This window comes from Pelobates fuscus, chromosome 9 (assembly GCF_036172605.1).
Source record: "Pelobates fuscus isolate aPelFus1 chromosome 9, aPelFus1.pri, whole genome shotgun sequence".
NCBI classification, from domain to species: Eukaryota; Metazoa; Chordata; class Amphibia; order Anura; family Pelobatidae; genus Pelobates; species Pelobates fuscus.
This window is the reverse complement of record NC_086325.1, coordinates 170,977,946-171,003,570: the sequence shown is the minus strand read 5'-3', so window position 1 is coordinate 171,003,570 and position 25,625 is coordinate 170,977,946. Positions and strand designations below refer to the sequence as shown.

General features: G+C 50.7%; 1 protein-coding gene across 1 annotated transcript; it reads left to right on the top strand.

Moving 5' to 3' along the window:
- The first annotated feature begins 210 nt into the window (after positions 1–210).
- Positions 211–25,625, top strand: TBC1D25 (TBC1 domain family member 25). Its single transcript, XM_063433143.1, has 6 exons — positions 211–269; positions 9,444–9,553; positions 10,028–10,179; positions 19,266–19,387; positions 19,504–19,692; positions 23,856–25,625. The coding sequence occupies exons 1-6, from the start codon at positions 228–230 to the stop codon at positions 25,320–25,322; spliced, it is 2,082 nt and encodes a 693-aa protein (XP_063289213.1). The 5' UTR covers positions 211–227; the 3' UTR covers positions 25,323–25,625.

Below are 25,625 nucleotides of genomic sequence, written 5' to 3'. Positions count from 1 at the left end.
GGTACAGCCTAGTCTGGGCGGCAGAGCTGGCACTCAGTGTGGGGGTACAGATGTGTCTGGGCCGCAGAGCTGGCACTCAGTGTGGGGGTATAGCTGTTTCTGGGCCGTAGAGCTCGCACTCAGTAGGGGGGGAAATCTTACTGTCACATGATGATCCCAGAGGTGGGTGGAGTCAGTGAGGTTTAGTGACGTCATACCGGATGTGACCCGGAGAGGAAGAGCTGGACATGGAGGAGGAGGAACGGGAGGTGGTGCGAGTCCGGGTCCGGGTGAGTTGGGCCCCTGGGGGCCAATATCGCCCTGACAGCATCTCCCCCTCACCCCAATATCACCCTGACAGCATCTCCCTCTCACCCCAATATCACCCTGACAGCATCTCCCCCCTCACCCCAATATCACCCTGACAGCATCTCACCCCAATATCACCCCGACAGCATCTCCCCCCTCACCCCAATATCACCCTGACAGCATCTCCCCCTCACCCAATATCACCCTGACAGTATCTCCCCCTCACCCCAATATCACCCTGACAGCATCTCCCCCCTCACCCCAATATCACCCTGACAGCATCTCCCCCCTCACCCCAATATCACCCTGACAGCATCTCCCCCCTCACCCCAATATCACCCTGACAGCATCTCCCCCTCACCCCAATATCACCCTGACAGCATCTCCCCCCTCACCCCAATATCACCCTGACAGCATCTCCCCCTCACCCCAATATCACCCTGACAGCATCTCCCCCCTCACCCCAATATTACCCTGACAGCATCTCCCCCCTCACCCCAATATCACCCTGACAGCATCTCCCCCCTCACCCCAATATCACCCCGACAGCATCTCCCCCCTCACCCCAATATCACCCTGACAGCATCTCCCCCCTCACCCCAATATCACCCTGACAGCATCTCCCCCCTCACCCCAATATCACCCTGACAGCATCTCCCCCCTCACCCCAATATCACCCTGACAGCATCTCCCCCCTCACCCCAATATCACCCTGACAGCATCTCCCCCCTCACCCCAATATCACCCTGACAGCATCTCCCCCCTCACCCCAATATCACCCTGACAGCATCTCCCCCTCACCCCAATATCACCCTGACAGCATCTCCCCCCTCACCCCAATATCACCCTGACAGCATCTCCCCCTCACCCCAATATCACCCCGACAGCATCTCCCCCTCACCCCAATATCACCCCGACAGCATCTCCCCCCTCACCCCAATATCACCCTGACAGCATCTCCCCCTCACCCCAATATCACCCCGACAGCATCTCCCCCTCACCCCAATATCACCCCGACAGCATCTCCCCCCTCACCCCAATATCACCCTGACAGCATCTCCCCCCTCACCCCAATATCACCCTGACAGCATCTCCCCCTCACCCCAATATCACCCCGACAGCATCTCCCCCCTCACCCCAATATCACCCTGACAGCATCTCCCCCCTCACCCCAATATCACCCTGACAGCATCTCCCCCTCACCCCAATATCACCCTGACAGCATCTCCCCCCTCACCCCAATATCACCCTGACAGCATCTCCCCCTCACCCCAATATCACCCTGACAGTATCTCCCCCTCACCCCAATATCACCCTGACAGCATCTCCCCCTCACCCCAATATCACCCTGACAGCATCTCCCCCCTCACCCCAATATCACCCTGACAGCATCTCCCCCTCACCCCCATATCACCCTGACAGCATCTCCCCCTCACCCCAATATCACCCTGACAGCATCTCCCCCTCACCCCAATATCACCCCGACAGCATCTCCCCCTCACCCCAATATTACCCTGACAGCATCTCCCCCTCACCCCAATATCACCCTGACAGCATCTCCCCCCTCACCCCAATATCACCCTGACAGCATCTCCCCCTCACCCCAATATCGCCCTGACAGCATCTCCCCCCTCACCCCAATATCACCCTGACAGCATCTCCCCCCTCACCCCAATATCACCCTGACAGCATCTCCCCCCTCACCCCAATATCACCCTGACAGCATCTCCCCCTCACCCCAATATCACCCTGACAGCATCTCCCCCCTCACCCCAATATCACCCTGACAGCATCTCCCCCGTCACCCCAATATCACCCTGACAGCATCTCCCCCGTCACCCCAATATCACCCTGACAGCATCTCCCCCTCACCCCAATATCACCCTGACAGCATCTCCCCCCTCACCCCAATATCACCCTGACAGCATCTCACCCCAATATCACCCTGACAGTATCTCCCCGTCACCCCAATATCACGCTGACAGCATCTCCCCCCTCACCCCAATATCACCCTGACAGCATCTCCCCCCTCACCCCAATATCACCCTGACAGCATCTCCCCCGTCACCCCAATATCACCCTGACAGCATCTCCCCCCTCACCCCAATATCACCCTGACAGCATCTCCCCCCTCACCCCAATATCACCCTGACAGCATCTCCCCCCTCACCCCAATATCACCCTGACAGCATCTCCCCCCTCACCCCAATATCACCCTGACAGCATCTCCCCCCTCACCCCAATATCACCCTGACAGCATCTCCCCCTCACCCCAATATCACCCTGACAGCATCTCCCCCTCACCCCAATATCACCCTGACAGCATCTCCCCCTCACCCCAATATCACCCTGACAGCATCTCCCCCCTCACCCCAATATCACCCTGACAGCATCTCCCCCTCACCCCAATATCACCCTGACAGCATCTCCCCCCTCACCCCAATATCACCCCGACAGCATCTCCCCCCTCACCCCAATATCACCCTGACAGCATCTCCCCCCTCACCCCAATATCACCCTGACAGCATCTCCCCCCTCACCCCAATATCACCCTGACAGCATCTCCCCGTCACCCCAATATCACGCTGACAGCATCTCCCCCCTCACCCCAATATCACCCTGACAGCATCTCCCCCCTCACCCCAATATCACCCTGACAGCATCTCCCCCGTCACCCCAATATCACCCTGACAGCATCTCCCCCTCACCCCAATATCACCCTGACAGCATCTCCCCCCGCACCCCAATATCACCCTGACAGCATCTCCCCCCTCACCCCAATATCACCCTGACAGCATCTCCCCCCTCACCCCAATATCACCCTGACAGCATCTCCCCCCTCACCCCAATATCACCCTGACAGCATCTCCCCCCTCACCCCAATATCACCCTGACAGCATCTCCCCCCTCACCCCAATATCACCCTGACAGCATCTCCCCCCTCACCCCAATATCACCCTGACAGCATCTCCCCCCTCACCCCAATATCACCCTGACAGCATCTCCCCCCTCACCCCAATATCACCCTGACAGCATCTCCCCCCTCACCCCAATATCACCCTGACAGCATCTCCCCCCTCACCCCAATATCACCCCGACAGCATCTCCCCCCTCACCCCAATATCACCCCGACAGCATCTCCCCCTCACCCCAATATCACCCTGACAGCATCTCCCCCCTCTCCCCAATATCACCCTGACAGCATCTCCCCCCTCACCCCAATATCACCCTGACAGTATCTCCCCGTCACCCCAATATCACGCTGACAGCATCTCCCCCCTCACCCCAATATCACCCTGACAGCATCTCCCCCCTCACCCCAATATCACCCTGACAGCATCTCCCCCGTCACCCCAATATCACCCTGACAGCATCTCCCCCTCACCCCAATATCACCCTGACAGCATCTCCCCCCTCACCCCAATATCACCCTGACAGCATCTCCCCCCTCACCCCAATATCACCCTGACAGCATCTCCCCCCTCACCCCAATATCACCCTGACAGCATCTCCCCCCTCACCCCAATATCACCCTGACAGCATCTCCCCCCTCACCCCAATATCACCCTGACAGCATCTCCCCCCTCACCCCAATATCACCCTGACAGCATCTCCCCCCTCACCCCAATATCACCCTGACAGCATCTCACCCCAATATCACCCCGACAGCATCTCCCCCCTCACCCCAATATCACCCTGACAGCATCTCCCCCTCACCCCAATATCACCCTGACAGCATCTCCCCCCTCACCCCAATATCACCCTGACAGCATCTCCCCCCTCTCCCCAATATCACCCTGACAGCATCTCCCTATCACCCCCGTCACCCCAATATCACCCTGACAGTATCTCCCCGTCACCCCAATATCACGCTGACAGCATCTCACCCCAATATCACCCTGACAGCATCTCCCCCCTCACCCCAATATCACCCTGACCGCATCTCCCCCGTCACCCCAATATCACCCTGACAGCATCTCCCCCGTCACCCCAATATCACCCTGACAGCATCTCCCCCTCACCCCAATATCACCCTGACAGCATCTCCCCCCTCACCCCAATATCACCCTGACAGCATCTCCCCCCTCACCCCAATATCACCCTGACAGCATCTCCCCCCTCACCCCAATATCACCCTGACAGCATCTCACCCCAATATCACCCCGACAGCATCTCCCCCCTCACCCCAATATCACCCTGACAGCATCTCCCCCTCACCCCAATATCACCCTGACAGCATCTCCCCCTCACCCCAATATCACCCTGACAGCATCTCCCCCCTCTCCCCAATATCACCCTGACAGCATCTCCCTATCACCCCCGTCACCCCAATATCACCCTGACAGTATCTCCCCGTCACCCCAATATCACGCTGACAGCATCTCACCCCAATATCACCCTGACAGCATCTCCCCCCTCACCCCAATATCACCCTGACCGCATCTCCCCCGTCACCCCAATATCACCCTGACAGCATCTCCCCCGTCACCCCAATATCACCCTGACAGCATCTCCCCCTCACCCCAATATCACCCTGACAGCATCTCCCCCCTCACCCCAATATCACCCTGACAGCATCTCCCCCCTCACCCCAATATCACCCTGACAGCATCTCCCCCCTCACCCCAATATCACCCTGACAGCATCTCCCCCCTCACCCCAATATCACCCTGACAGCATCTCCCCCCTCACCCCAATATCACCCTGACAGCATCTCCCCCCTCACCCCAATATCACCCTGACAGCATCTCCCCCCTCACCCCAATATCACCCTGACAGCATCTCCCCCCTCACCCCAATATCACCCTGACAGCATCTCCCCCCTCACCCCAATATCACCCTGACAGCATCTCCCCCCTCACCCCAATATCACCCTGACAGCATCTCCCCCCTCACCCCAATATCACCCTGACAGCATCTCCCCCTCACCCCAATATCACCCTGACAGCATCTCCCCCCTCACCCCAATATCACCCTGACAGCATCTCCCCCCTCACCCCAATATCACCCTGACAGCATCTCCCCCCTCACCCCAATATCACCCTGACAGCATCTCCCCCTCACCCCAATATCACCCTGACAGCATCTCCCCCGTCACCCCAATATCACCCTGACAGCATCTCCCCCTCACCCCAATATCACCCTGACAGCATCTCCCCCCTCACCCCAATATCACCCTGACAGCATCTCCCCCCTCACCCCAATATTACCCTGACAGCATCTCCCCCCTCACCCCAATATCACCCTGACAGCATCTCCCCCCTCACCCCAATATCACCCTGACAGCATCTCCCCCTCACCCCAATATCGCCCTGACAGCATCTCCCCCCTCACCCCAATATCGCCCTGACAGCATCTCCCCCCTCACCCCAATATCACCCTGACAGCATCTCCCCCCTCACCCCAATATCACCCTGACAGCATCTCCCCCTCACCCCAATATCACCCTGACAGCATCTCCCCCCTCACCCCAATATCACCCTGACAGCATCTCCCCCCTCAGCCCAATATCACCCTGACAGCATCTCCCCCTCAGCCCAATATCACCCTGACAGCATCTCCCCCTCAGCCCAATATCACCCTGACAGCATCTCCCCCTCAGCCCAATATCACCCTGACAGCATCTCCCCCCTCACCCCAATATCACCCTGACAGCATCTCCCCCCTCACCCCAATATCACCCTGACAGCATCTCCCCCTCACCCCAATATCACCCTGACAGCATCTCACCCCAATATCACCCTGACAGCATCTCCCCCCTCACCCCAATATCACCCTGACAGCATCTCCCCCGTCACCCCAATATCGCCCTGACAGCATCTCCCCCGTCACCCCAATATCGCCCTGACAGCATCTCCCCCTCACCCCAATATCGCCCTGACAGCATCTCCCCCTCACCCCAATATCGCCCTGACAGCATCTCCCCCTCACCCCAATATCGCCCTGACAGCATCTCCCCCTCACCCCAATATCACCCTGACAGCATCTCCCCCTCACCCCAATATCACCCTGACAGCATCTCCCCCTCACCCCAATATCACCCTGACAGCATCTCCCCCTCACCCCAATATCACCCTGACAGCATCTCCCCCCTCACCCCAATATCACCCTGACAGCATCTCCCCCTCTCCCCAATATCACCCTGACAGCATCTCCCTATCACCCCCGTTACCCCAATATCACCCTGACAGTATCTCCCCGTCACCCCAATATCGCCCTGACAGCATCTCCCCCGTCACCCCAATATCGCCCTGACAGCATCTCCCCCTCACCCCAATATCGCCCTGACAGCATCTCCCCCTCACCCCAATATCACCCTGACAGCATCTCCCCCTCACCCCAATATCACCCTGACAGCATCTCCCCCTCACCCCAATATCACCCTGACAGCATCTCCCCCTCACCCCAATATCACCCTGACAGCATCTCCCCCCTCACCCCAATATCACCCTGACAGCATCTCCCCCGTCACCCCAATATCGCCCTGACAGCATCTCCCCCTCACCCCAATATCACCCTGACAGCATCTCCCCCTCACCCCAATATCACCCTGACAGCATCTCCCCCCTCACCCCAATATCACCCTGACAGCATCTCCCCCCTCACCCCAATATCACCCTGACAGCATCTCCCCCCTCACCCCAATATCACCCTGACAGTATCTCCCCGTCACCCCAATATCGCCCTGACAGCATCTCCCCCGTCACCCCAATATCGCCCTGACAGCATCTCCCCCTCACCCCAATATCGCCCTGACAGCATCTCCCCCTCACCCCAATATCGCCCTGACAGCATCTCCCCCTCACCCCAATATCACCCTGACAGCATCTCCCCCTCACCCCAATATCACCCTGACAGCATCTCCCCCTCACCCCAATATCACCCTGACAGCATCTCCCCCCTCACCCCAATATCACCCTGACAGCATCTCCCCCGTCACCCCAATATCGCCCTGACAGCATCTCCCCCTCACCCCAATATCACCCTGACAGCATCTCCCCCTCACCCCAATATCACCCTGACAGCATCTCCCCCCTCACCCCAATATCACCCTGACAGCATCTCCCCCCTCACCCCAATATCACCCTGACAGCATCTCCCCCCTCACCCCAATATCACCCTGACAGCATCTCCCCCTCACCCCAATATCACCCTGACAGCATCTCCCCCCTCACCCCAATATCACCCTGACAGCATCTCCCCCTCACCCCAATATCACCCTGACAGCATCTCCCCCCTCACCCCAATATCACCCTGACAGCATCTCCCCCTCACCCCAATATCACCCTGACAGCATCTCCCCCCTCACCCCAATATCACCCTGACAGCATCTCCCCCTCACCCAATATCAGTTGTCCATATGTAATATCATTTGGTATGGCCATGGTGGAGTGTAACTCTACGTTAGCCACACCTCCAGTGGGGGCGGGGCTCTAGGAAGCCAGGGACCCTCATTCAGTACCAAATGGAGGGACAGCGATAGGAGACTATAACCAACTGAGTGAGATTATGACAGAAGCTCCCATGCCACCTGGACCTGGTCCCAAGAGCCCCTGATAGGAGCTTTTGATTGCAGCAAATGGAAAAAAACCTAGTAATTGTTATATGATAACTCTGCAGCGCTCTCTGCCGACTGAATGTCAGTGTACATTTACATATTGCTGGTATGCAAATAAGGGCAACCAAATACGTAGTAAAATGCATATATTATTGCTAGAAAATAGAGAGGGGGAGAGTGTTAGTCTCCCCTATTGAGGGCGCTAATCACTGTGATAGAAATGAATATAGTATATAAAAAAACTGCAAATTTATTGATACAATTCATATAAAAATCGTGATTATAAAGCAGTACAATTCCAAGACCAATAGTTAAAAAAACAAACACCAGCCACTAGCACACAAGAGTAAAGATGATTCCAAATAGCCCTGGGTCGCGACTCCGAGGGCTAAGTATACTTGCGGCTTTCAATATGGTGAAATGAACGGTCTCTGGACTGTTACAGTGATTAGCGCCCTCAATAGGGGAGACTAACACTCTCACCCTCTCTATTTTCTAGCTTTTTGTCCATAGGCTTTTCTGGGGTGTGCCTATTATGAGTGGCAGCTTTTCTACTGTAGAATTTATTTTTAAAGCTTAGAGTCTGGATCTTTTTTCTATTTCTGCATATATTATTGCTTTTTATTGTTTGAAGATGTTACTTGTATTGTATAGTTAATGTAGTAATTACAGTTGCAAGAAAAAGTATGTGAACCCTTTGGAATGATATGGATTTCTGCACAAATTGGTCATAAAATGTGATCTGATCATCATCTAAGTCACAACAATAGACAATCACAGTCTGCTTAAACTAATAACACACAAAGAATGAAATGTGGCCATGTTTTTATTGAACACACCATGTAAACAGTCACAGTGCAGGTGGGAAAAGTATGGAAACCTGGTTGTGAGAGGAACTGAAGAGGCAGAGGGGATGATACCTGCCTGGAATGAGGAAGCTGCAACATGGTCCGGGGTGAAAGAAACCCAAGTCAAGCTTTTGCGACTGTGTCTGAAAAGCTCCAGGGTCCCTGATGGTGGAAGCAGACTTGGTGGAGGTACTCGAGTACGGGAGCTCCGTCACAGACATTATGTGTCTATATAGCCTAGCATGGATATGCAGACCTGTGGGGTGGGGAAAAATATGTTCATTTAAAAAGAGAAGAAAACCAAAACAGATGCTAAGAGTTTATTATCCCATCCCTCGCGATAATATATTGACTGTAGAAAACTGTAAGCATAACTGGCATTATTATGGATTGTCCACTCCAGTGGTTCCTGCACCAATGGTGCCTAGAGTGTCCCTCCAATGCCATTTTCAGTGGCCGCAGCCACTTTACGGTAAGTAAATAAGCACAGGTTTAACCCTTGTTCCTGGCTATGATGCTTTGGCAGCAGTGTGCTTTAACTTGTTATGTGCAGTGTTTTAAGCACCATAACCACTTACAATCTCTGAAATGGTTCATAACACTTGGAGTAACCCTTTAACCTGTACTACAGTGATAAAAAGAGCCAACTGTCTATAAACAAATGTGCGTAGTGATGGGACTGCAGAGTATTACCGTATGCCCACAGCATAGCATCTCACCTCATGATATTCTCTCCTCTCTCTCCCTAGAAATGTGACGGGGTCCTACAGCCAGAATCGCGCTCATTCGCGGTTGATCCTCAGATCACCTCTTTGGATGTCCTGCAGCATATTCTGATCCGGGCCTTTGATCTCAGCGGGTGAGGCTCATACCATTTCAACACACACTCCGTTACTTTGGCTGCTACCTTAAATTTAAATAACCCTTTCATAATTTTAGAGGGGGCTCCAATATGGAATTCCAGCACAAAACTGGGACAATGAGTCTGGCTAGACGACCACTCCAACTACCATAACCACTACAGCACGGTTATGGTGGCAGGAAAGCTCTTGCGCTATCCAATTATAAGAAGTCAAACTGATTTACAGTGATTGGACAACTTACCTGGTTCCCATGGGGCTCCCTCAGCCGGTCTTCAACAACAGAAGAATCCGCCCAGCAGTCCTGCAGCCTTGTTGGCTGACGCTGAGTGGTTTCAGCCAATAAGAATAGTCCTGGGCCAGCTGTGCCTAATTGTATAGAAACCTCTAAATTCTGCTGCAAAACACACTAAACTGGGCTATAGCTGCCATGGTGTTTAGAGTATTTTTACTATTTCACTCTCACTCCACAGGAAGAACTTTGGAATCAGTTACCTGATCCGTGATAAACAGGGGCATGAGACTTATACATCCTTGATGTCTGACTGGGATCTGGGCACTGCATTTGACAGCGCCTCCAAGCCGTACCTCCAACTCAAGTTAGATATTAAGCCATCCGAGGACAGTAAGTATTTACAGTGAAGGGAATGGAAGTCATGGTCATGCCTGTACGGTGATAGGAATACGGTGTGTACAGAATCTGCGAGCACAGTGATAGGTTTACGGTGTGTACGAGATCAGCGAGCACAGTGATAGGAATACGGTGTGTACGGGATCAGCGTCCACAGTGATAGGAATACGGTGTGTACGGGATCAGCGTCCACAGTGATAGGAATACGCTGTGTACGGGATCAGCGAGCATGGTGATAGGAATACGGTCTGTACGGGATCAGCGAGCACAGTGATAGGAATACGGTCTGTACGGGATCAGCGAGTACAGTGATAGGAATACGGTGTGTACGGGATCAGCGAGCACAGTGATAGGAATACGGTCTGTACGGGATCAGCGAGCACAGTGATAGGAATACGGTCTGTACGGGATCAGCGAGCACAGTGATAGGAATACGGTCTGTACGGGATAAGCGAGCACAGTGATAGGAATACGGTGTGTACGGGATCAGCGAGCACAGTGATAGGAATACGGTCTGTACGGAATCAGCGAGCACAGTGATAGGAATACGGTCTGTACGGGATCAGCGAGCATGGTGATAGGAATACGGTCTGTACGGGATCAGCGAGCACAGTGATAGGAATACGGTCTGTACGGGATAAGCGAGCACAGTGATAGGAATACGGTGTGTACGGGATCAGCGAGCACAGTGATAGGAATACGGTCTGTACGGAATCAGCGAGCACAGTGATAGGAATACGGTCTGTACGGGATCAGCGAGCATGGTGATAGGAATACGGTGTGTACAGAATCTGCGAGCACAGTGATAGGAATACGGTCTGTACAGAATCAGCGAGCACAGTGATAGGAATACGGTCTGTACAGAATCTGCGAGCACGGTGATAGGAATACGGTCTGTACAGAATCAGCGAGCACAGTGATAGGAATACGGTCTGTACAGAATCTGCGAGCACGGTGATAGGAATACGGTCTGTACGGGATCAGCGAGCATGGTGATAGGAATACGGTCTGTACAGAATCTGCGAGCATGGTGATAGGAATACGGTGTGTACAGAATCTGCGAGCACGGTGATAGGAATACGCTGTGTACGGGATCAGCGAGCATGGTGATAGGAATACGGTGTGTACAGAATCTGCGAGCATGGTGATAGGAATACGGTGTGTACAGAATCTGCGAGCACGGTGATAGGAATACGGTGTGTACAGAATCTGCGAGCATGGTGATAGGAATACGGTGTGTACAGAATCTGCGAGCATGGTGATAGGAATACGGTGTGTACAGAATCTGCGAGCATGGTGATAGGAATACGGTGTGTACAGAATGTGCGAGCACAGTGATAGGAATACGGTGTGTACAGAATCTGCGAGCACGGTGATAGGAATACGGTCTGTACAGAATCTGCGAGCACAGTGATAGGAATACGGTGTGTACAGAATCTGCGAGCACGGTGATAGGAATACGGTCTGTACGGGATCAGCGAGCATGGTGATAGGAATACGGTCTGTACGGGATCAGCGAGCATGGTGATAGGAATACGGTCTGTACAGAATCAGCGAGCACAGTGATAGGAATACGGTGTGTACAGAATCTGCGAGCACGGTGATAGGAATACGGTGTGTACAGAATCTGCGAGCACAGTGATAGGTTTACGGTGTGTACGAGATCAGCGAGCACAGTGATAGGAATACGGTGTGTACGGGATCAGCGTCCACAGTGATAGGAATACGGTGTGTACGGGATCAGCGTCCACAGTGATAGGAATACGGTGTGTACGGGATCAGCGAGCATGGTGATAGGAATACGGTCTGTACGGGATCAGCGAGCACAGTGATAGGAATACGGTCTGTACGGGATCAGCGAGTACAGTGATAGGAATACGGTGTGTACGGGATCAGCGAGCACAGTGATAGGAATACGGTCTGTACGGGATCAGCGAGCACAGTGATAGGAATACGGTCTGTACGGGATCAGCGAGCACAGTGATAGGAATACGGTCTGTACGGGGTCAGCGAGCACAGTGATAGGAATACGGTGTGTACGGGATCAGCGAGCACAGTGATAGGAATACGGTCTGTACGGAATCAGCGAGCACAGTGATAGGAATACGGTCTGTACGGGATCAGCGAGCATGGTGATAGGAATACGGTGTGTACAGAATCTGCGAGCACAGTGATAGGAATACGGTCTGTACAGAATCAGCGAGCACAGTGATAGGAATACGGTCTGTACAGAATCTGCGAGCACGGTGATAGGAATACGGTCTGTACAGAATCAGCGAGCACAGTGATAGGAATACGGTCTGTACAGAATCTGCGAGCACGGTGATAGGAATACGGTCTGTACGGGATCAGCGAGCATGGTGATAGGAATACGGTCTGTACAGAATCTGCGAGCATGGTGATAGGAATACGGTGTGTACAGAATCTGAGAGCACGGTGATAGGAATACGCTGTGTACGGGATCAGCGAGCATGGTGATAGGAATACGGTGTGTACGGGATCAGCGAGCATGGTGATAGGAATACGGTGTGTACAGAATCTGCGAGCATGGTGATAGGAATACGGTGTGTACAGAATCTGCGAGCACGGTGATAGGAATACGGTGTGTACAGAATCTGCGAGCATGGTGATAGGAATACGGTGTGTACAGAATCTGCGAGCACAGTGATAGGAATACGGTCTGTACGGGATCAGCGTCCACAGTGATAGGAATACGGTGTGTACAGAATCTGCGAGCATGGTGATAGGAATACGGTGTGTACAGAATCTGCGAGCACGGTGATAGGAATACGGTCTATACGGGATCAGCGAGCACGGTGATAGGAATACGGTGTGTACAGAATCTGCGAGCACGGTGATAGGAATACGGTGTGTACAGAATCTGCGAGCACAGTGATAGGAATACGGTGTGTACAGAATCTGCGAGCGCAGTGATAGGAATACGGTGTGTACAGAATCAGCGAGCATGGTGATAGGAATACGGTGTGTACAGAATCTGCGAGCACAGTGATAGGAATACGGTGTGTACAGAATCAGCGAGCATGGTGATAGGAATACGGTGTGTACGGAATCTGCGAGCACGGTGATAGGAATACGGTGTGTACAGAATCTGCGAGCATGGTGATAGGAATACGGTGTGTACAGAATCTGCGAGCACGGTGATAGGAATACGTGTGCGGTGATAGGAATAATGTATGTATAGGATGACGTGTACGGTGATAGGAATAATGTATGTATAGGATGACGTGTGCGGTGATAGGAATAATGAATGTATAGGAAACCGTGTGCGGTGATAGGAATAATGTATGTATAGGAAAACGTGTGCGGTGATAGGAATAATGTATGTATAGGATAACGTGTACGGTGATAGGAATAATGTATGTATAGGAAAACGTGTGCGGTGATAGGAATAATGTATGTATAGGAAACCGTGTGCGGTGATGGGAATAATGTATGTATAGGAAACCGTGTGCGGTGATAGGAATAATGTATGTATAGGAAAACGTGTGCGGTGATAGGAATGATGTATGTATAGGATGGCGTGTACGGTGTTGGGAATAATGTATGTATAGGATGACGTGTGCGGTGATAGGAATAATGTATGTATAGGATAACCTGTACGGTGATAGGAATAATGTATGTATAGGAAAACGTGTACGGTGATAGGAATAATGTATGTATAGGATAACGTGTACGGTGATAGGAATAATGTATGTATAGGATTACGTGTACGGTGATAGGAATAATGTATGTATAGGATGACGTGTGCGGTGATAGGAATAATTAATGTATAGGATAACGTGTGCGGTGATAGGAATAATGTATGTATAGGATAACGTGTACGGTGATAGGAATAATGTATGTATAGGAAACCGTGTGCGGTGATAGGAATAATGTATGTATAGGAAAACGTGTGCGGTGATAGGAATAATGTATGTATAGGAAAACGTGTGCGGTGATAGGAATAATGTATGTATAGGATAACGTGTGCGGTGATAGGAATAATGTATGTATAGGATAACGTGTAGAGTGATAGAATAATGTATGTATAGGATAACGTGTACGGTGATAGGAATAATGTATAGGATGGCGTGTGCGGTGATCGGAATGATGTATGTATAGGATAACGTGTAGAGTGATAGAATAATGTATGTATAGGATAACGTGTACGGTGATAGGAATAATGTATAGGATGGTGTGTACGGTGATAGGAATAATGTATGTATAGGATAACGTGTGCGGTGATAGGAATAATGTATGTATAGGATAACGTGTGCGGTGATAGGAATAATGTATGTATAGGATAACGTGTAGAGTGATAGAATAATGTATGTATAGGATAACGTGTAGAGTGATAGAATAATGTATGTATAGGATAACGTGTAGAGTGATAGAATAATGTATGTATAGGATAACGTGTAGAGTGATAGAATAATGTATGTATAGGATAACGTGTAGAGTGATAGAATAATGTATGTATAGGATAACGTGTAGAGTGATAGAATAATGTATGTATAGGATAACGTGTACGGTGATAGGAATAATGTATAGGATGGTGTGTACGGTGATAGGAATAATGTATGTATAGGATAACGTGTACGGTGATAGGAATAATGTATGTATAGGATAACGTGTGCGGTGATAGGAATAATGTATGTATAGGATAACGTGTGCGGTGATAGGAATAATGTATGTATAGGATAACGTGTCGAGTGATAGAATAATGTATGTATAGGATAACGTGTAGAGTGATAGAATAATGTATGTATAGGATAACGTGTAGAGTGATAGAATAATGTATGTATAGGATAACGTGTAGAGTGATAGAATAATGTATGTATAGGATAACGTGTAGAGTGATAGAATAATGTATATATAGGATGACGTGCAAGGTAAAAAAGATATATATGTGCACAGTAGATAAGTCTTGCACGAATGGTACTTGTTTAATACAAGCGTATTGTCACATGCTTTTGCACACACGTTATGGGTGATGACCTGATCGTAGTTTGTGTGTTTCGGCACAGTCCTGCTCACATTGTTCTGTTGTTTCACAGACTTCTTTAGGCCTTTATATTATTCCAGCAATATCTGCTAATGACAGCATTATCACTGTAAGTTTGACTGATCCCTTGTTTTGTCTAGTGTCATATTAGCAAGTCCCTTCTAATGTCTAGTGTCTCATCAGTAAGTCCCTAGTAACGCTTAGTGTCTCTTTAGCAGCTCCCTAATAATAACTAGTTTCCCATTGCTTGTAATGCCTTTAATTAGAGCAGGTCCCCTTAAATAAATGTGCGTGTGTATATATATATATATTGTCTTCAGAGTGTGTCCCTTGTAATGCCTAGTGTCACATCAGAGAGTCCCCTGTAAGTCCCAATAACTATAACAAAGTTCATTTAAATACTTAAAGGGACACTCCATTGCCCAAATACAAAATAAATAAAGCTGTATTTAGTAGATGTATACCAAGATAAAACTTGCATGCATTTAATTATAAATTTTTTTTAATTGGGACAAGTTTAGACTCTCCCTATAATATTCAAGAGGAGGCAGCATTAGATCTACAAGGATTCCCAAAACCTTGCGTGATATACAAAACGTGATAAACTGCATCTGTTGTCTGCAGCCTTTGCAAACCATCCCTTCTAACCCCGCCCAGACTCTGTGTCTGTCCAATCACAGTCTTCCCAATGCAGCTCAATGAGAACAGAGTAGCACAAGGACGTCCAGCTTTGTTTAGACAACCAAAAGTCATCTAAGAACCCGGAAATCTTAATACAGACTGTCCTCACTGCAGCCCCCGTAATACAGAATGTCCTCACTGCAGCCCCCCGTAATACAGAATGTCCTCACTGCAGCCCCCCGTAATACAGAATGTCCTCACTGCAGCCCCCCGTAATACAGAATGTCCTCACTGCAGCCCCCCGTAATACAGAATGTCCTCACTGCAGCCCCCCGTAATACAGAATGTCCTCACTGCAGCCCCCCGTAATACAGACTGTCCTCACTGCAGCCCCCCGTAATACAGAATGTCCTCACTGCAGCCCCCCGTAATACAGAATGTCCTCACTGCAGCCCCCCGTAATACAGAATGTCCTCACTGCAGCCCCCCGTAATACAGAATGTCCTCACTGCAGCCCCCCGTAATACAGACTGTCCTCACTGCAGCCCCCCGTAATACAGACTGTCCTCACTGCAGCCCCCCGTAATACAGACTGTCCTCACTGCAGCCCCCCGTAATACAGACTGTCCTCACTGCAGCCCCCCGTAATACAGAATGTCCTCACTGCAGCCCCCCTCGTAATACAGAATGTCCTCACTGCAGCCCCCCGTAATACAGAATGTCCTCACTGCAGCCCCCCGTAATACAGAATGTCCTCACTGCAGCCCCCCGTAATACAGAATGTCCTCACTGCAGCCCCTCGTAATACAGAATGTCCTCACTGCAGCCCCCCGTAATACAGAATGTCCTCACTGCAGCCCCCCGTAATACAGAATGTCCTCACTGCAGCCCCTCGTAATACAGACTGTCCTCACTGCAGCCCCCCGTAATACAGAATGTCCTCACTGCAGCCCCCCGTAATACAGACTGTCCTCACTGTAGCCCCTGTAATACAGAATGTCCTCACTGCAGCCCCCCGTAATACAGAATGTCCTCACTGCAGCCCCTCGTAATACAGAATGTCCTCACTGCAGCCCCCCGTAATACAGAATGTCCTCACTGCAGCCCCCCGTAATACAGAATGTCCTCACTGCAGCCCCCCGTAATACAGAATGTCCTCACTGCAGCCCCTCGTAATACAGAATGTCCTCACTGCAGCCCCCCGTAATACAGAATGTCCTCACTGCAGCCCCTCGTAATACAGACTGTCCTCACTGCAGCCCCCCGTAATACAGAATGTCCTCACTGCAGCCCCCCGTAATACAGACTGTCCTCACTGCAGCCCCCCGTAATACAGACTGTCCTCACTGCAGCCCCTCGTAATACAGACTGTCCTCACTGCAGCCCCCCGTAATACAGAATGTCCTCACTGCAGCCCCCCGTAATACAGACTGTCCTCACTGCAGCCCCCGTAATACAGAATGTCCTCACTGCAGCCCCCCGTAATACAGAATGTCCTCACTGCAGCCCCTCGTAATACAGAATGTCCTCACTGCAGCCCCCCGTAATACAGAATGTCCTCACTGCAGCCCCCCGTAATACAGAATGTCCTCACTGCAGCCCCCCGTAATACAGAATGTCCTCACTGCAGCCCCTCGTAATACAGAATGTCCTCACTGCAGCCCCCCGTAATACAGAATGTCCTCACTGCAGCCCCCGTAATACAGAATGTCCTCACTGCAGCCCCCCGTAATACAGACTGTCCTCACTGCAGCCCCCCGTAATACAGACTGTCCTCACTGCAGCCCCCGTAATACAGACTGTCCTCACTGCAGCCCCCCGTAATACAGACTGTCCTCACTGCAGCCCCCCGTAATACAGACTGTCCTCACTGCAGCCCCCCGTAATACAGACTGTCCTCACTGCAGCCCCCCGTAATACAGACTGTCCTCACTGCAGCCCCCCGTAATACAGACTGTCCTCACTGCAGCCCCCCGTAATACAGACTGTCCTCACTGCAGCCCCCCTCGTAATACAGACTGTCCTCACTGTAGCCCCCCGTAATAGACTGTCCTCACTGTAGCCCCCCGTAATAGACTGTCCTCACTGCAGCCCCCCGTAATAGAGACTGTCCTCACTGCAGCCCCCCGTAATAGAGACTGTCCTCACTGCAGCCCCCCGTAATACAGAATGTCCTCACTGCAGCCCCCCGTAATACAGAATGTCCTCACTGCAGCCCCCCGTAATACAGAATATCCTCACTGCAGCCCCCCGTAATACAGAATGTCCTCACTGCAGCCCCCCGTAATACAGACTGTCCTCACTGCAGCCCCCCGTAATACAGACTGTCCTCACTGCAGCCCCCCGTAATACAGACTGTCCTCACTGCAGCCCCCCGTAATACAGACTGTCCTCACTGCAGCCCCCCGTAATACAGACTGTCCTCACTGCAGCCCCCCGTAATACAGAATGTCCTCACTGCAGCCCCCCGTAATACAGAATGTCCTCACTGCAGCCCCCGTAATACAGAATGTCCTCACTGCAGCCCCCTGTAATACAGAATGTCCTCACTGCAGCCCCCGTAATACAGAATGTCCTCACTGCAGCCCCCCGTAATACAGAATGTCCTCACTGCAGCCCCCCGTAATACAGAATGTCCTCACTGCAGCCCCCCGTAATACAGAATGTCCTCACTGCAGCCCCCCGTAATACAGAATGTCCTCACTGCAGCCCCCCGTAATACAGAATGTCCTCACTGCAGCCCCCCGTAATACAGAATGTCCTCACTGCAGCCCCCCGTAATACAGAATGTCCTCACTGCTGCCCCCCGTAATACAGAATGTCCTCACTGCTGCCCCCCGTAATACAGAATGTCCTTACTGCAGCCCCCCGTAATACAGAATGTCCTCACTGCAGCCCCCCGTAATACAGAATGTCCTCACTGCTGCCCCCCGTAATACAGAATGTCCTCACTGCTGCCCCCCGTAATACAGACTGTCCTCACTGCTTCCCCCCCGTAATACAGAATGTCCTCACTGCAGCCCCCCGTAATACAGAATGTCCTCACTGCAGCCCCCCGTAATACAGACTGTCCTCACTGCAGCCCCCCGTAATACAGACTGTCCTCACTGCAGCCCCCCGTAATACAGACTGTCCTCACTGCAGCCCCCCGTAATACAGACTGTCCTCACTGCAGCCCCCCGTAATACAGACTGTCCTCACTGCAGCCCCCCGTAATACAGACTGTCCTCACTGCAGCCCCCCGTAATACAGACTGTCCTCACTGCAGCCCCCCGTAATACAGTCTGTCCTCACTGCAGCCCCCCGTAATACAGACTGTCCTCACTGCAGCCCCCCGTAATACAGACTGTCCTCACTGCAGCCCCCCGTAATACAGACTGTCCTCACTGCAGCCCCCCGTAATACAGAATGTCCTCACTGCAGCCCCCCGTAATACAGAATGTCCTCACTGCAGGTCCATTGCTTGAAGACTGGGATATCATTAGTCCAAAGGATGTTATTGGCACAGACCTGTTTCTAGTGGACAAGCGTACACTGAGCTCAGCACTTCCCTTTACCCAGACCATCTTGTCTCAGGTGAGCCCTATCTCTTGTGAGATAATACCCTATAAATATAGCTTGTTGCATCTTTAATTTTGTGCCAATTTCCCTTTGTGTGATTACTCCAGCATTGTGTATTTATTATGATACAGGTAGGACGGACACTTTCCAAAGTTCAGCAAGCCTTGAGTTGGTCTTACGGGGAAGATATAAAGCCTTTTAAACCACCTTTGAGCGATACGGAGTTCCACACATACCTGAACCATGAAGGACAGCTGACGCGTCCTGAGGACCTGCGTTTGCGTATATACCATGGTGGCGTGGAGCCTTCACTGCGCAAGGTGCGTATGATGAGCAGGGTGTGACAATATGTGGGTGAGAGAGGACAAGGAGGAGAACGAGTTACCTGCAATGCCTAGCCAGAGGTTTTGTATCCAGTTAAATTAAATCTCCCTCTGGGTTAGTTAACATCGGCTTACCTTATAGTAAGCTCACCTTGTATTGTGAGGAGAATACAATATTTACATCATGTAGGATACCAGCTCAGTATTTAGATACCTGGGACACTCTCGTAAGCAGACAATAGAAGGTTGCTGGGTTTGGAGGATGAGATGTGATATCAACTCGGCATGCTTTGCTCTGTGTGAAGTTAGCTTACAGCTAAATAAAAAAAAACACGTTTTGCAATTTAAAGATCTGTTATCATATTCACGCCCTCTCTGTGAAGGTCTGTAGAAGGTAGCTGTCTCTGGATATGTCTTAGAATTGAATGATGTCACAACTAAGCCATGCCCTCTCTGTGAAGGTCTGTAGAAGGTAGCTGTCTCTGGATATGTCTCTGATTAGAATGATGTCACAGCTAACCCACGCCCCCTTTGTGAAGGTCTGTAGAAGGTAGCTGTCTCTGGATATGTCTCTGATTAGAATGATGTCACAGCTAAGCCACGCCCTCTCTGTGAAGGTCTGTAGAAGGTAGCTGTCTGGATATGTCTTTGAATTGAATGATGTCACAGCTAAGCCACGCCCTCTTTGTGAAGGTCTGTAGAAGGTAGCTGTCTGGATATGTCTTTGAATTGAATGATGTCACAGCTAAGCCACGCCCTCTCTGTGAAGGTCTGTAGAAGGTAGCTGTCTTGATATGTCTTTGAATTGAATGATGTCATGCTAAGCCATGCCCTCTCTGTGAAGGTCTGTAGAAGGTAGCTGTCTCTGGATATGTCTTAGAATTGAATGATGTCACAGCTAAGCCACGCCCTCTCTGAAGGTCTGTAGAAGGTAGCTGTCTCTGGATATGGAATTAAATGATGTCACAGCTTAGCCACGCCCTCTCTGTGAAGGTCTGTAGAAGGTAGCTGTCTGGATATGTCTTTGAATTGAATGATGTCACTGCTTAGCCACCCCCTCTCTGTGAAGGTCTGTAGAAGGTAGCTGTCTCTGGATATGGAATTAAATGATGTCACTGCTTAGCCACGCCCTCTCTGTGAAGGTCTGTAGAAGGTAGCTGTCTCTGGATATGTCTTTGAATTGAATGATGTCACTGCTTAGCCACCCCCTCTCTGTGAAGGTCTGTAGAAGGTAGCTGTCTCTGGATATGGAATTAAATGATGTCACTGCTTAGCCACGCCCTCTCTGTGAAGGTCTGTAGAAGGTAGCTGTCTCTGGATATGTCTTAGAAATGAATGATGTCACAGCTAAGCCACGCCCTCTCTGTGAAGGTCTGTAGAAGGTAGCTGTCTCTGGATATGTCTCTGATTAGAATGATGTCACAGCTAAGCCACGCCCCCTCTGTGAAGGTCTGTAGAAGGTAGCTGTCTCTGGATATGTCTTTGAATTGAATGATGTCACAGCTAAGCCACGCCCTCTCTGTGAAGGTCTGTAGAAGGTAGCTGTCTCTGGATATGTGATGGAATTAAATGATGTCACTGCTTAGCCACGCCCTCTCTGTGAAGGTCTGTAGAAGGTAGCTGTCTCTGGATATGTGATGGAATTAAATGATGTCACTGCTTAGCCACGCCCTCTCTGTGAAGGTCTGTAGAAGGTAGCTGTCTCTGGATATGTCTTAGAAATGAATGATGTCACTGCTTAGCCACGCCCTCGCTGTGAAGGTCTGTAGAAGGTAGCTGTCTCTGGATATGTCTTTGAATTGAATGATGTCACTGCTTAGCCACACCCTCTCTGTGAAGGTCCGTAGAAGGTAGCTGTCTCTGGATATGGAATTAAATGATATAATAATGAAAGGAGGAGCACAACCAATAAAAATGCAGAAAACTTTATTGTACAGGCTCACTTATAACAGGTATCAACAAGGACATCATAGAATGACAATATACTTAAACAAATATGTAAGCAATGACTAGGACCAAAGAAACAAATGATCTTAATAATCCACATTAAGTGGTGTAACCACTGATACAAAAAAAGCAATGTTATGATACCTGTATAAGATAGTGAACCACAAAATACATACCAAACACAGACCCTATCAAGGAACATGAGAAGAGGGTGAAGACGTCAAACACAAAATAGCCCCCAACGTTTCGTCGCTATCCGCCTTTATCAAGGGAAAAGAGAGGGAGTGTGATCACAACCTGACAGGGGGAGAAGAGAGGGATTCTGATCACATCCCGACAGGGGGAGAAGAGAGGGAGTCTGATCACATTCCGACAGGGGGAGAAGAGAGGGAGTCTGATCACATCCTGACAGGGGGAGAAGAGAGGGATTCTGATCGCATCCCGACAGGGGGAGAAGAGAGGGAGTCTGATCACATCCCGACAGGGGGAGAAGAGAGGGAGTCTGATCACATCCCGACAGGGGGAGAAGAGAGGGATTCTGATCACATCCCGACAGGCGGAGAAGAGAGGGAGTCTGATCTCATCCCGACAGGGGGAGAAGAGAGGGAGTGTGATTGCATCCCGACAGGGGGAGAAGAGAGGGAGTATGATTGCATCCCGACAGGGGGAGAAGAGAGGGATTCTGATCACATCCCGACAGGGGGAGAAGAGAGGGATTCTGATCACATCCCGACAGGGGGAGAAGAGAGGGATTCTGATCACATCCCGACAGGGGGAGAAGAGAGGGAGTCTGATCACATCCCGACAGGGGGAGAAGAGAGGGAGTCTGATCACATCCCGACAGGGGGAGAAGAGAGGGAGTCTGATCACATCCCGACAGGGGGAGAAGAGAGGGAGTCTGATCACATCCCGACAGGGGGAGAAGAGAGGGAGTCTGATCACATCCCGACAGGGGGAGAAGAGAGGGAGTCTGATCACATCCCGACAGGGGGAGAAGAGAGGGAGTCTGATCACATCCCGACAGGGGGAGAAGAGAGGGAGTCTGATCACATCCCGACAGGGGGAGAAGAGAGTGAGTCTGATCACATCCCGACAGGGGGAGAAGAGAGGGAGTCTGATCACATCCCGACAGGGGGAGAAGAGAGGGATTCTTATCACATCCCGACAGGGGGAGAAGAGAGGGAGTCTGATCACATCCTGACAGGGGTAGAAGAGAGGGAGTCTGATCACATCCCGACAGGGGGAGAAGAGAGGTAGTCTGATCGCATCCCGACAAGGGGAGAAGAGAGGGATTCTGATCGCATCCCGACAGGTGGAGAAGAGAGGGAGTCTGATCACATCCCGGCAGGGGGAGAAGAGAGGGAGTCTGATCGCATCCCCCCGACCCCTACCCATGAGCGGCAAGTGGGGGCCATAAGTGACAACAGAGAGGGGACCTATTGTCACCCACCCATTGGCCACGAGTGGTGGTTGAATGTAAAATTACCCCCACAGGTCACTAGGGTGTGTCCTTCTCCCCCCAAAATTTTTTTTTAAAAAAAATAAAACCCTACCTACCCTCCTCACCCTAAAAATAGTGAAGGGGTGCATTAAACCAAATACCTGTAAAAAAAATTTAAAAAAATAATCATACTTACCTAAATTCGGTCTTCGGTCGTTCATTTGAAATTTCTTTTAATTAATTTGTCTTTCTGATGAATGAACGAACAGCTGAAATTCCCATCTGCATTTCGGACAATAACGAATGCCCAAGTGTTAAACTGAGCATGCACAGGAATTTAACAGTGCTATCTAGTGTGGGCAGATGACGTGGCCCGGTCATAAAATAAAGTGTTTTTAAAAAAAAAAAGGTAAAATGGGGGGCATAGGGGCGTTTGGGGATGACCAGGCGGACAATAAAATAGTGGAGTCGGAAGAGAGAATATTCTTTCTCAATGGCTTCCTTTTACTTTGCAGTATCAATTTAGATTATTGAACATGTTCTACACCCTGCCACGTCACTGCCCCCACATGGCTGCTCTGCTCAGATAATGTCTAATAGCTTGTGTTTGACTTTATACAATCTGTGGCCAAGGGGTTGTTGAGTTTTATATTAATCCTGGAAAACCTTTTGCATTTGTATAGCTAGTAGATGCCCCCCAGCCACACAATATAAACCAATTGGCATTCACTGATAGCATTCATGCAATTAATGGTCTATTTGTCCTACCTAGGTGGTTTGGCGTTACCTTCTCAATGTGTACCCGGATGGCCTTAGCGGGCAGGAGCGCCTGGACTACATGAAGTGTAAGACTCGAGAGTATTACCAGCTGAAGAGCGAGTGGCGGGAACGATGCAGCGCAGAGGACCTGGAATTCATTCAAGGCAATGTACTGAAAGATGTCCTGCGCACAGACCGCACACACCCTTACTATGCAGGATCTGAGGACAGCCCGCACTTGCAAGCACTACACGACCTGCTCACCACATATGCTGTTACACATCCGCAGGTATCTTACTGTCAGGGCATGAGTGATATAGCCTCGCCTATCCTGGCTGTGATGGACAACGAGGCCCATGCATTTATTTGCTTCTGTGGCATCATGAAGCGACTGGAGGGAAACTTCCACATGGATGGGGAGTGTATGTCTGTCAAGTTTTCCCACCTCAAGCTCCTACTGCGATACTCTGATCCCGATTTCAGCTCCTACCTTGTGTCCCGTGGGGCTGATGACCTGCTCTTCTGCTATCGTTGGCTTCTTCTGGAGCTCAAGAGGGAGTTTGCTTTTGAGGATGCCTTGCGGATGCTGGAGGTGACTTGGAGTTCATTACCCCCAGACCCTCCTGAGAAAGAGGTGGAGCTGGTGGGCTCACCATGTGCACCAGGGGAGAGTCGTAAAAACACAAGGAGGAGGCATATGATGCGTCCAGACCGTGGGCTAAGCCCGGAAGAGGAGGAGGAGGAGGAGGAGGAGGAGGTGGAAGAGCAAGAGGCGGGACAACAGAAAGAGAGCAAATCATTGGAAGTTACACATAAAGAACCAGGGGCACATCAGGAGCCAACAGCTAGGTGCTCTCCATTACTGAAACAGGCCAGCTTTGGGGAGTTTAAGTGTTATAGTACCAATATGGACGACATAAGTGTAGAGAGAGATGATGAACCTGCCAGTTCTCCTGTCAATATTCGGCAGCCCACAGAGGACGACGAAGAAGAAACGTTCTGGGAAGAAGAACCACTCATCAAACCACCTAACTCTTTAGGAGTCACCAAATCCATATCTGTCCCTTGCCTGAGTGAAGAGACCACAAACTCACAGTGCACCCCTTCATGTGTTGATGGGAAACCCATAACATCTACCCCCAGTGGAGAGGAGAAAAGCGACGTAAACCTTGAACCTGAGCAGCCTGTCGCTCACTCCCCAGCCCCAATCAGCTTGCCCCCTCCACAGGAGTTTGGGCGTGGGAACCCATTTATGCTCTTTCTGTGCCTCTCAATCTTATTGGAGCACCGCGAGCAAATTATGAAACAGAACATGGGCTATGATGAGCTGGCAATGCATTTTAATCGCTTGGTGAGGAGGCATAACCTAAACCGCGTGCTGCATCGAGCCAAGGCGTTGTTTGCCGATTATCTGCAATCCAAGGTTTGGGACTCGGAGGAGGGAGATGAGGCAGCTGCAGAATCCCCAGCCATATCCTGACACCCTGATTCACTACATTTTACCCACTGGCTCTGGGTAAAGTCTATCAAAGGAGTGGTTTGATTGCACTGTAACACTATCTGTCCACAGCAGTGAAGGAGTTAATACTCTAAGGCTCTATTTATAATTATGAAAACTCTAGCAATGATATGAAGTAATCTGACTTGTGTGACTGGGGCTGGGGCAGGCAGGGCCGTGCTCTACAAGAAAACCCCCCTCTCCCAACTGGACTTACAGACAGGCGAGGAGCTACCCCTCTCCCAACTGGACTTACAGACAGGCGAGGAGCTACCCCTCTCCCAA

Bases quoted from the DNA above. Each gene is read 5' to 3' on its own strand.
- TBC1D25 (XM_063433143.1), top strand. From the start codon at position 228: ATGGAGGAGGAGGAACGGGAGGTGGTGCGAGTCCGGGTCCGG. The intron at 270-9,443 runs GTGAGTTGGGCC...CTCTCTCCCTAG, and splicing joins TGGTGCGAGTCCGGGTCCGG to AAATGTGACGGGGTCCTACA. The intron at 19,388-19,503 runs GTGAGCCCTATC...ATTATGATACAG, and splicing joins CCCAGACCATCTTGTCTCAG to GTAGGACGGACACTTTCCAA.